At 36.9% G+C, this 13,415-nt stretch overlaps 1 protein-coding gene across 1 annotated transcript in view; it reads right to left on the bottom strand.

Moving 5' to 3' along the window:
* The window catches only part of LOC103208103 (ephrin type-A receptor 6), a 1,324,606-nt gene that overhangs the window by 383,327 nt on the left and 927,864 nt on the right, over positions 1-13,415 (bottom strand). Inside the window, exon 8 of the mRNA XM_007953778.1 lies at positions 12,058-12,183. Within this exon, the coding sequence (XP_007951969.2) occupies positions 12,058-12,183 (126 nt within the window). The remainder of the gene's footprint in view (positions 1-12,057; positions 12,184-13,415) is intronic.

Here is a 13,415-nt window from a genome sequence, read left to right as displayed (position 1 = left end):
GAAAGCAGAACGTGTTCTTAAGCCCCAGGAATCTACGAGAGCACTGTCTCTTTAAATATCCAAAATAGTCAAGCCGCTTTTTAAACTTCAAAATGGTGGTACCCCCTGGACCAGCAAAAGTCCACAGCTCAGCCCATCTTTCTCTTCACCTTCTCTGTTTGCTCCCCAGTGACCGTGCACGGTCCTGGTTTGAAGTATTTCTAAGGGCCAATATCTCAGGGATTCAACCAGTCTTTATCAGGCCAGTAGGCCTGGTCATTTTTAAATTATTTTAAGTTTTGTTCCACATTTTCCTCCCACTGTATCCAATACCTCCTATTGTGATCCCTTTCAGAGCTGTCAGCAGTGGTGGCTTGGCACCATTTAATTCTTCTAGTCTCCAGGCCATGGAGGCTCGGGGTCATATGGTCTATTAGTCCTTTGTACCAATTGTTTCCTTGTATCTTTGATTTTCTTCACTCTTCTTTGCTCGGGATGGAGAGAGATCAACATTTGCATCTTAGATGGCTCCTCACGTGCTTTTAAAACCTCAGTTACTACTCACCAAAGTAGGCTATAAAGGATTGTCGTTATGGACTATGTTATACTAATTGACCCTGGTGTCCTCAAAGGCTATGGTTATGAGTGCCCAGGCCCAATGGCTCATTCCTCAAGGTATTTGGTTGTGGCTTATACGTTTTCTTAATTTTGCTCCTGTATGCTCTACTATGTTATTATATTTGCAGTACATGTAAACATGTATGTACAAATATTCACTGTCAAACCTATATATATTTGTGGGTGTCGACCCCCTTCTCTTCCCACCCCCATTCAGCTTGTCTATCTATGTATGCACTTGTTGATTATTGTTATTACTGTTATTGCAGGATTGAGTATGTAATATATTTACATTTGTTGACTTTAACCCTTGTGCCCCTCCCTGTTTTCCTTTGCATCAACCATTTTGTGCTGATGTCCCTTCCCCTGTGTTTTTTTAACCTAATAATCATGTTCCTACCCACTAATTGAGTGTTTATTATCTGATAGAGCCTCAGTGTGTGCTTTATGATGTGTGTTGTTGTTATGTGCCAACTCATAGCAACCCAACCCATAGCAACCACTCCTTGGATTTCAGAGGCAGTATCTCTACAGAGGTAGATTGCCCAACCTTCCTTCTGAGGAGTGGCTGGTGAGTTTGAACCACCAGTCTTCTGGTTAGCAGTCAAGTGCCTTAGGCACTATGCTACCAGAGCTTCTAACCAAATTTTGGAAAGATTACTAAAATGCAAAAGAGTGAGTTAATAGCAAAGGTATGATTTAAGGCTAGCTCTGTCTGGCTTCTGTCTTTTTCTTTTCTATTTACTTTTTAATATCTAGAGGGAGTGGATAAAACCCATCTTTCATTACTCAGCTAATTTAGAAAGTTATGAAGTTCTTGAGTAAAAGGCACAAAGGTCTTGCTAGAATCTGTTGTTGATCCTATTCTTAGTCACTTGGTTGTGCAAAGGCATTTCTAAGAATAGAATAGAAAATTAATCTGACTTCTACCTAAAATCTTTTACGTGGATGGACAAGAACAAAACCTACACTGGATAAGGTCATATAATCTAAATTTAGAGAAAATGGTCCATACATAAAAGTTACTTTTTGTAAAACAAAATTGTGATGCCACATTTGGAATATAGCCTACATTTCTGGTTGTCATGTATTAATAAAGTACAATATAGCTGTAGAAGAGGAACAAAAATAATAAGGAGGATGAGAGAGGTTATTATTATTATTATTTTAAGATAATTAAAAATAGACTCCAGACTAGAAAGAACAGCCTGGCCAGGTTATGGGATTGGCAAAGGAATTGGAAAAGGCACCTAAGGCAAACATTTGATATAGACATCATGAAGGGGATCTATATCCTCCCAACAACCTGCTGAAATTTTGGTTCAGATTAAAAGAACCAAAATATTGATCTGAATAAATTGCTTGCTTGACAATCATCTCTCTTTCTTTTCCTTTTTTTTTTTTAATTTCGTTTTTAATTCTTTTTTTAATTTCTTTTTTCTGAAGATGATTGCAGAGAAACTAACACTTAAAACAGTTAAAACTTCTTAGACTACTCTAGGAATAGAAAATATATGATGATTCTAAACAGAGAAAGAGAAGGCTGATAGTGGAAGTAATACCGAGTTTTGTATAGATAAAGGGATAGAATATGATTCATAGGCAAATATTATGCATTTCCATTGAGACCGGGGAAAGAGGGAAGGTCAAATATAAGAAGGGCACGCTATAGGCTTAGAGACACAAGAATGATTTTTTCCATGGAATATTGTTTCAAAATTACAGATACTCTGTTAGGCAAGTTTTTCTTAAAATTGTTTATATTCAATACTGTCCTGAAAAAAGAATAGCCTTTCAGTGACCTTTTCCAGACCGTGATTAAAATTCAGTTTACCAGTTTTCTCATTATCTCTCAAGATGCGTATAAAATAATGATTTTATCCTAATCTGACTTGGCTCTTTTAGCCTGGGAATTTCTGTTTTACAGTCTTCTGGTCAGAGTATTTCATTTTATGATGCAAAAAAGTCAAAGGAGATAGATAATCTTGATAGTGTCCTATGTAACAGAGCTACTTACTTCATTTAAATGGAAATGTGCATTTTCATGGAAATTCAGGCCTGTATTGATGAACCAAGATAAGCTGCCATGATTAAATAGAATAGTGATATATATATATATATATATATATATATATGCTCATAAAAATCTAGTACAATTTACAGTGAAATATAGCAGATATTAAGATATATATATATAGCATAGAAAATTGGGTGAATTAAATTTTCTAAGGTTTTGTCAATCACAGTTTTTGGATTATTATGAACCTGAAAATCTCAGAATAAAGGTTGTGGAAGACAGGTTGAATATATATTAGTTGTTTCCTACTGTCATCATGATATATATAGCATGATATATATAACATAGTGCATTTTATAAATAAATAATAGCCATCTAATAAATATTTGTTCAGTGAGAATGTTAAGAAATGTGATAGGTCAGATGTGATAGTTTACCCATTCTCTTTTCTTTCTGAGAATATTAATAAGGCAATTTTTAGGTTTCATTCCTATACATTATTTAAGAAATATTCATATATTGTGTTCCCCAGCTATTGTTGTTGTTAGGTGCCATGGAGTCCTTTCCAACTCATGGTGACCCTGTGTACAACAGAATGAAACACTTCCTTGTCCTGCACCAGCCTCACAATCCTTACTATACCTGAGCCTATTGTTGCAGTCACTGTGTCAATCCCTTTTTTCGATGGCTTTCCCCTTTTTTGCTGACCCTCCACTTTACCAAGCATGATATCCTTCTCTAGGCAATGGTCCCTTCTGAAAACATGAGAAAATTAGGTGAGATGAAGTCTGGCCATTCTCGCTTCCAAGAAACATTCCGGCTGCACTCCTTCCAGGATAAATTTGTTCATTCTTCTGGCAGTCCATGGTACTTTCAGTACTCTTTGCCAACACTACATCTCAAAAACATCAACTCTTCTTTGGTCTTCCTTACTCATTGTCCAGCGTTCACATGCATATGAGACAACTGAGAACACCATGGCTTGTGTTAGGCACATTTCAGTCTTCAAAGAGACATCTTTGCTCTTCAGTGCTTTAAAGAGGTGTTTTGCACCAGATTTGTACAGTGCAATACATCATCTGATTTCTTGACTGTTGCTTCCATTGGTGTTGATTGTGGAACCAAGTAATATGAAATATTTCACAACTTTGATTTTTTTCTCCATTTATTTTGATGCTGCTCATTGATCTAGTTGTTAGGATTTTCATTGTCTTTTTGCTGAGGTGTAATCCATACTGCAAACTGTAGTCTTTAATCTTCATCAGTAAGTGCTTCAAGTCCACTTCACTTTCAGCAAGCAAGGTTGTATCATCTGCTTATTGCAGGTTGTTAATGAGTCTTCCTTCTATACTAAATGCCACATTCTTTCTCATATAGTCCAACTTCTCAGATTATTTGCTCAGCATACAAGTTGAATAAGTATGATGAAAGGATACAACCCTGACACACTCCATTCCTGATTTTAAACCACACAGTATTCCCTTGTTCTATTCGAACGACAGTCTCTTGGTCTATGTACAGATTCCTCATGAGTACAATTAAGTGTTCTGGAATTCCCGTTCTTCTCAGTGTTGTCCATAATGTATTATGATTCACACAGTCAAATGCTTTTGCATAGTCAATAAAACATAAGTAAACATCTTTCTGGTATTGTTTTCAGCCAAGATCCATCTGACATCAGCAATTATATCCCTCATTCCATGTCCTTTTCTGAACCCAGCTTGCATTTCTGCAAGTTCCCTGCCAATATAGTGGTGCAACCATTTTTTGAATTATCTTTAGCAAGATTTTACTTGAGTGTGATATTAATGTTATTGTTTGATAATTTCCACATTCTGTGGGATCACCTTTCTTTAGCATGGGTACAAATATGAATCTCTTCCAGACACTTGGACAGGTAGCTGTCTTCCATATTTCTTGGCATAGACAAGTAAGTGCTTCCAGTGTGGCATCTATTTGTTGAAACATTTCAATGGGTAGTTCACCAATTCCTGGAGCCTTGTTTTTTGCCTATTCCTTCATTGCAGCTTTGACTTCTTCCTTCAAAACCATCAGTTCTTGATTATATCCCAACTGCTGAAATGGATGAACATTGACCGATTCTTTTTGGTTCATTGACTCTGTGTAGACCTTCCATCTTCTTTTGATGTTTCCTGTATCATTCTTTTTTTTTTTTTTTTTGCCCATAGAATCTTTCAATATTGCAATTTGAGGCTTGAATTTTTCTTCAGTCCTCTCAGGTTGACAAATGCCAAGCGTGTTCTTCCCTTTTGGTTTTCTAACTCCAGGTCCTTGCACATTTCATTATAATAATTGACTTTGTCTTCTCCAACTGCTCTTTGAAATCTTCTATTCACCTCTTTTATCTTATCATTTCTTCCATTTTCTTTAGCTACCCTCTGTTAAATAGTAAGTTTCAGAGTGTCTCCTGAAATCCATTTTGGTCTTTAATTTCTTCCCTGTATTTTTAATGATCTTTTGCTCTCTTCATGTATGATATTCTTGATGTCATCCCACAATTCTGGTTTTTGGCCACTGGTGTTTAATGTGTCAAATCTATTGTTTAGATGGTCTCTAAATTCAGGTGGGATATAATGAAGGTCATATTTTAGCTCCAGTGGGCTTGTTTTAATTGACTTCATCTTCAACTTGAACTTGTATATGAGCAGTTGATGTTCTGTTCCACAGACAGCTCCTGGCCTTGTTTTGGCTGAAGATATTGAGCTTCTCCATCACCTCTTTCCACTGATATAGTCAATCTGTTTCCTATGGATTCCATGTGGTGAAGTCCATGTGTATAGCCACATGTAATGGGCTCTGGTGGTGCAGTGCCTAAGGCAATTGACTGTTAACCAGAAGGCTGATGATTTAAACCCACCAGCTACTCTGCGGAAGGAAGGTGAGGCAATCTGTTCTATCACTCATCTGTCAGTTTGTCATACTGTGGTGGCTTGCATGTTGCTGTGAGGCTGGAGGCTTTCATTGGTATTTCAGATACCAGCAAGGTCATCCATGGTAGACAGGTTTCAGTGGAGCTTCCAGACTAAGAAAGACTCAGAAGGAGGAAAGGGCCTTCAACTTCTCAAAGAATTGACCAGTGAAAACCTCATAAATAGGAGTGAAACGTTATCTGACAAATTACTTTAAAATTTTATGAATAGCCTGGAAACGTTGCCTGATATAGTGCCGAAAGATGAGCCCTCTCAGGTTAGAAAGCAGTCAAAATACGACTGGAGAAAAGATCCCACCTCAAAGTAGAGTTGACCTTAATGACATAGATGGAGTAAAGCTTTTGAGTCCTCCACTTGCTGATGTGGCATGACTCAAAATGGGAAAAAAACATGCAAACATCCATTAATAATAGGAACATGGGATATACAAAGTATGAATCTAGGAAAATTGGAAGTTGTCAAAAATGAAATCACATGTATAAAGATTGATATCCTAGCCAATAGTGAGCTGAAATGGACTAGTTTTGGATATTTTGAATCAGATAACGTAATGGAATACTATGTTGGGAATGACAGTTTAAAGAGGAATGTTGTGGCATTCATTGTCACAAAGAATGTATGAAGATATATCCTGAAGTACAATGCTGTCAGTGATAGGATAATATCTATAGGCCTACAAGGAAGGTCAGTTAATACCACTATTACTCAAATTTACGCACCAACCATCAAGGCCAAAGATGAGGAATTTGAAGATTTTTACCAACTTCTGCGGTCTGAAATTGATCAAGCATACAATCAAGATGTGTTGATTATTACTGGTGATTGGAATGCAAAAATTGGAAACAAAGAAGAATCATCAGTAGTTGGAAAATATGGCCTTGGTGATAGAAATGATGCCAGAGATCGCCTGATAGAATTTAGCAAGGCCAATCACTTATTCATTGTCTCCCAACTAGAACCCTGGAAAACATCATTAACTATTTCTTCAACAAAAAACATGCAGGACTTCTGTTTGCCCTAATGAATGAATGAATCCTGAATGAATGAATTCTAATGTATTAATCTTGAATTTAAGTATTCGTCTTCATTCCTAATGTCAATGCCTTAATATGGTCTTTAACCTGAAAATTATGATGACCTCATATGTTATCTCTCTCTCTGCTTTCTCACCCATTCCACTCCAGCCCAACTCTGTCCAGCATCTGAGAGGCTACTTCTGTCAAAGACAATTTACAAGAGGAATATCTAATGCCCACAGATGAGAAGGAAATGAATATGAGAAGAAGCAATCAAATAGGTGGGAAAACAATGAAGGATATGAGACAACGTTAGGAAAGGATTTACAGTTAAAAGTTGGGAAAGTAACTAGTTGTACATGTTATGGCACAGATGTTACATAATCTTATTAATTTTTCTTCACTTTGATTGAACAGTGCATTTTCTACACTGTTGCTGTCACTAGGTTTTTCATACAGAAATAGAGTTTTAGGAGCATGGTGTAAAAGAGCCAATTAACAGAGTAGTATTAGGTGGGGGCACAAAGAGGAAAGCTATGTTACAATAGCTTTTTTTCTTTCTTTTTTTAAATTACTTTTTATTTATTTATTTTTATTTGCGATTTGGTAAAAGTTTACAGAGAAAATTCATTTTCCATACAACAGTTCATATACATTTTGATTCATGACATTAATTTCAATCCCCACAACATAATAGCTCTTTTTCTACTTTCCTATAGATACCCTTTCTCTGTGTCCTTCTTCGTTATGCATTCCTGCCTTCTGAACTATCTCTTGGTGCAAATACTGCCCTTCTTGCCTCCCATGGTTGATTGTTCTAAGGAGTGTACCTACCTATAAGCCTGTCCACTGTTTAGCTGGAAGCCACAGGAGTGAATTCAATTCCAGTCCCAAAGGGTAACTGGGGGCCATAGTCTCAGGGCATGGAACCCTAGACTCAGATGAATAAATTTACTTACTCTTTTCAGTTTTGTCTCCCATGCTTGTTGGTGCATTTTTGTCTCTATCAGACCAGTAAGCCTCGTCTTTTTTTTATGATTTTGAATTTTGTTCCACATTTTTCTCCCACTCTATCCAAGATCTCCAATTTTAATACCTTTTTGAGTGGTGGACAGTGAGCATCATCTTGTTGGGGTCTCAAAGTCATATAGGCTGAGGTTCGCATAGTCCACCAGTCCCTTGGACTAATTGTTTCCATGCACCTTTGGTTTTCTTCATTCTTCTTTGCTTCTGATGAGGAGAGCCCAACTGTTATATATTAGATGGCTACTTGAAAACTTTTAAGACCCCAGTCAGTATGCATCAAAGTAGCTGATGCAGATTGAAGACTACAGTCTGCAGTATGGATTACACCTCAATATAAAGAAAAGAAAAATCCTCACAACTGGTCCAATAAACAGCTTTGTGATAAATGGAGAAAAGACTGAAGTTGTCAAGGACTTCATATTACTTGGTTCTACAATCAACATCAATGGAAGCAGCAGTCAAGACATGGGATGATATATTGCACTTGGCAAATCTGCTGCAAAAGACCTCTTTCAAGTAATGAAGAGCAAAAATGTCTCCTTGAAGACTACGGTGTGCCTAATCCAAGCCATGTTGTTTTCAATTGCCTCTTATGCATGTGAGAGCTGGACAATGAATAAGGAAGACCAAAGAAGAGTTGATGCTTTTGAGTTGTGGTGTTGGAGAAAGTATCATGTTCTGCTAAAAGTATCATGTTCTGCTAAAAGGGCTAACAAATCTGTCCTGGAAGAAGTGCAACTGGAATGTTCCTTGGAAGAGAGAATGGCCACACTTCACCTCACCTTCTTTGGTCATGTTGTCAGAAGGGACCATTACCTGAAGAAGGATATCATGCTTGGTAAAGTGGAGGGTCAATGAAGAAGGGGATGGTCCTCAATGAGATGGACTGACACAGTGGCTGCAATATTGGGCTCAGGTATAGCAAGTATCGTTGGGCTGGCCCAGGACTGGGCAGTGTTTCATTCAGCTGTACATAGGGTCACTATAAGCCAAAGATGACTCAATGGCACCTAACAGCAACAACACCTATATATCCATGTATAGATTAATGTTTATTATTGCTGTCAATGCAATATTATGTATATAAAAGAGTTTATATTTGTTGTCTCTACCTCTTGTGAACCTCTCTGTGTCTTCCTTTTCCTTAGTGTTGTGTTGGTCACTCACTTTTAGTATATCGTCTTTCCCTTCACCCAAATCAATACTTTTTTCTTACCTATTTAGCAATTTTCACTCCTCTCCCCTCCCACTCCTGGTAACCAACAAATAAAATTTCCTTCCGTATGTAAACTTTTCCTTGACTTTGTCTGGTAGCATAGTGCCTAAGGCATTTGACTGCTAGCCAGAAGCCTGGTGATTCAAATCTCCCAGCCACTACTGGGAACAAAGGTTGCACAATCACTATTTCTATAGTAATACTGCCTCGGAAACTGAAGGAAGGGTCACTATGAGTCAGGTACGACTTGATGGCAGTGTTTTTTTTTTTTTTACAATTGTAGGCTAATACAATAGTTGTTCTTCTGTGACTGATTTATTTCACTCAGCAAAATGTCCTCCAAGCTCATCCATGTTATGAGATGTTTCACAAATTCTACACTATTCTTTAGTGTTGTATAGTATTCCATTGTGTGTATGTACCATAGTTTGATTATCCATTCCCCTGTTGATCTGTTGATGGACACTTACATTTTTTCTATCTCTTTGCTATTGTCAATAGTGCTGTGATGAACATGGATGTGCATATATTATATATATGTCCCAGATCTCACCTCTTTGGGATAGAGTCCTACTAATGGGATTGCTGGATCAAATGGTATTTCTATTTCCAAGTTTTTGAGGAAATGCCATACCATTTTCCACAAGGGTTGTACAACTTTACAGTCCCACCAGCAGTGTATAAGAATCTCAATTTTTCCATATTCTTGCCAGTATTTGTTATTTTCTGTCTTGTTCAACTTGGCTATTATTACTGGGTGAGTAAATAATAGCATGGTATGTCATGGTTGTTTTGATTTGTATCTCTGTAATGGCTAATGATCAAGAATATCTCTTCTCATGTTGGTTGGCCACATGAATATCTTTTTCAGTCAAGTGTCTGTCCATATCTTCTGCCCATTTTTTTATATGAATTTTTACAACAGCTTTGTATCATAAAGTACTTTTACTTTTATGACTGTTCTAAAGATTGACTGTAAGAGGACTCTGAGCATATTATTTGAAAATTGAAATAATCAAAGAGGAATAAAGATTGGGGAAGAAAACCCAAGGAGAAGAAGCTAGTGTGTGAACTAGTGAGAAAAAATGATGAGAACCAAGCATGAAAATTAAGCAAAGGAAAGACGTGGTAATTAAAAAAAAAAAAAAAAGGAAAATGAACCCTAGACCCAGGTGAGTAACTTTACTTACTCTTTTCAGTTTTGTCTTCCATGCTTGTTGGTGAGTTTTTGTTCAACATAGAGGATAGAGAATCTGATTCTATTCCAGGTTGTTAATCTTTCTGATAAGGCAGGCTTCTTGACTGAGAGCATAAGGATTAAGTGTATAGGATCCATGCATTTGCTCTCCAAGGGAGAAAAGGCTATTTAGGAGATGATGTTGTCCTTAACACATAGGGAATGGAATGATAGGAAAGCCTCTTCACATATGTCCCTGGAATTCTTGAGGGTAGCACTAATTCTTAAGTTATCAAATAGCTCCCTGATCAGCTTCATGGGCATGTGATCTGTAAAGTCACACAGAGCTTTGAGTTTAGAAGGACATTACACTTGGTTTAATGCTCAATTGTCATCATCTTGAAATTCTTAATAATTTTTTAACATGGGATCCATTTTCATTTGGCACTAGGCCCTGAAAATTATGTAGTCCACCCTTCTGGAAAAGAAGGGCTGTGAAAGGGGCAAAAGATGACCACCTGCTTTATTTTTGCCTTTGCAAAGTCATGATACAGGGCTTGAATGGTCACATTTGGGTGTATTCTTCTCTTTGTAAAGGACTACCCAGTATCAACAGGAGACCAATCCTACTCTCAATCTCCAGTCTCAATTTTTAATTTTTGTAACACTTTTCTCTATTTAGCTGCACACATGGCTACCCTGATAAAGATTATAATTTCAGACTGACTAGCATCTAAGTGTGGCCACATGATTGTGTTTGTCCCAAAAATATATGAGTAGATATGCTTGCAATTTCTGTGCTTTTGACCTAAAAATATAGTGAAATAGACTATTTTTTTCTATTTCTAAAGCATTTGACTGCTAACCAGAAGCCTGGTGATTCAAATCTCCCAGCCACTCCTTGGAAGGAAGATTGCACAATTTTTTTTCTCTCTTTTCCACAAGCTGGAGTGTGCTGGTGAGCCAGCTTTGACTATGCAAAGAAGGAGGACACTTTAGGAGAAGGTAGAGTAGAGAAGAGGAGGAACCAGATCCTTGAAAGACCTTCTACTGGCATATACTCTTCACCTTGGCTCAAGTACTTGGAAAGGGAATAAATCTTTGTTCTGTGGTCTGTTTGTTACAACAGCTTAGCCTCTGCCCTTAACTAATATACAACATAAGTTCTTGTGGGCTGATTCACAGTGAATTTGTATTTATCCATACCAATATAATAACCTTGTGACAAACTTCTGAAATTGCATTTTCAAAGTAAACTCCTAAAACATACTAGGTTCATTGTAATTTGTCTTCATAATGAAATAAATCTATAGGTTGTCAAAAATAACTTTTTTGAATTTTCTCATTTTTTAGAAATTGAATTTTAAAACTCTATATAAGGGAATATTACTAATTTTCAATAAAGTGAAATAAAACTATACTGAACTTAATTTTCATGAAAGATTTTCCTAACACAGCTAGATCTTGCAGGGCCTCAAGGTCATCATTATGAATACTAATAGTATATGTCTATACATGCCAGGACTTAAGTAAATCTATAATAACCTTGGACAAACCCTTCAAGTTGCATTTAAAAATTAAATTCCTGCAATATTCTAGTTTCATTTTGGTTTATCTCCATAATGAAAAAAAAAAAAAATTATATAGGATGTCAAAAATAACTTGTGAATTTTCTCATGACTTGGAAATTGAATATGGAGCTTACTATACTCTGATAGCATAGTGCCTAAGGCACTTGACTGCTAACCAGAAGGCTGGCGGTTCAAACCCACCAACCACTCCTTGGAAGGAAGGTTGGGCAATCTACTTCCATAGTGATACCACCTCAGCAATCCAAGGAGCCAAGGAGGGTCATTATGAGTCGGGTCCAACTCGATGGCACGTAACAACATCATAATATTTTCAATGACATTAGAAATATAATTGATTTTATTTATATTCCTATACTTTAGTTTTCTCAGTGATTAAAACTTCTAATAACTGAAATATAATGTGAATAAACCAATTATAAAACCATTAAAGAATCATGTCTTCAAAAATGTAGATTTTAAGTTTACCTGCCCCAATGACTCTCTCAATGCGAATCCTTGAAGGATCAATCTCCTTTGCAAATTCATGGACTGCTAGAGACGGGTCTTCATATGTATCAGGATCAATGTACGTTTTTATTCCTGGGAAGCTTACTGCAACAAAATAAAAGATTGAACAAAAGTTTGTAGTAACCATACATCTTGCAAATTTTTAAAATGGAGCTTGAAATACTGAAGTAGCCATTATTGTTAAGAGCTTAAACTCTCTCTCTTCTTTTCTTGCCTAACAGACTCCCTTACCCTACATACACATTAAAACTTTGTGTATGTAATATCAAATATTGATTTACCTGCTAATAAAAAATGACCAGGTGGTTTCACACAGTGGACTGACAGGTTATAAAAAATATATTTTCATATTTCTACTGTTTAGTAGTAGTTTAGTAAACTCTCCAATCTAGCAACATCAACACACTTTACCTCTGACCTAACTCAGATGTAAGCTTGATGAGGAAATGAGACATAAAAGCCCCCTCCAAATAAGTAAACTCTTTACAAATCCTCTTGGACCATTGGTACTCTAGGCGTTTGGTTTTCCTAAACTCATGGCCCAGTACTGGAGAGTTTCAGAACTCTTAAGCAGGAAAGAATAGATCCCACATCACAGTGCCAGGGATGGCTGCTAAGTATACTGGCCCTTTCCTGTGTTCTTGGAGTTGCTTCCATGCCAGATGGCAGAGGTCCAGGAGAATGTCCCTGTCTAAACTGGAGTCTTCACAAAGTTTTCACTGGCCAATTTTTTTCAGAAGTAGATGGCTTCCTCCTTCTTCCCAGTCTGTCTCAGTCTGGAAACTTAGCTGCAGTCTGTTATCCACTATAGATGACCCTGCTGATATTTGAATACTAGGGGCATAGCTTCCAGCCCACAGCAACATGCAAACCACTAGAGTACAACCAACTTATAGATGACTGGTGGCTGAAAACATGAATAGCAGTGAAACACCATCTGATAAATTACTGGAAAATTTTATGAATAGCAGCGAAACACTGCCTGCCTTAGTGTAAGATGAGCCCCTCAGGTTGGAAGGCACTCAAAATACCACCAGGGAAGAGCTGTCTCCTTAAAGTAGAGTTGACTTTAATGACATGAATGGAATAAAGCTTTCAGGACCTTCATTTGCTGGTGGGACATGATTCAAAATGGAAAGAAACAGTTTCAAACATTCATTAGTAATCAGAACATGCAATGTACTAAGTATGAATCTAGGTATATCGGAAGTTGTCAAAAATAAAATGGAACACATAAAGATCAATATCTTAGGCATTAGTGAGCTGAAATGAACTGGTTTTGTACATTTTGAATTGGAAAATAATATAGTCTACTA

The sequence above is a fragment of the Orycteropus afer genome, unplaced genomic scaffold (assembly GCF_000298275.1).
Source record: "Orycteropus afer afer isolate SDZICR_OR568_19922 unplaced genomic scaffold, OryAfe1.0 scaffold00412, whole genome shotgun sequence".
Lineage (NCBI taxonomy): Eukaryota > Metazoa > Chordata > Mammalia > Tubulidentata > Orycteropodidae > Orycteropus > Orycteropus afer.
Note: the sequence above shows the minus strand (reverse complement) of the source record. Positions and strands in the feature narration are given on the sequence as shown.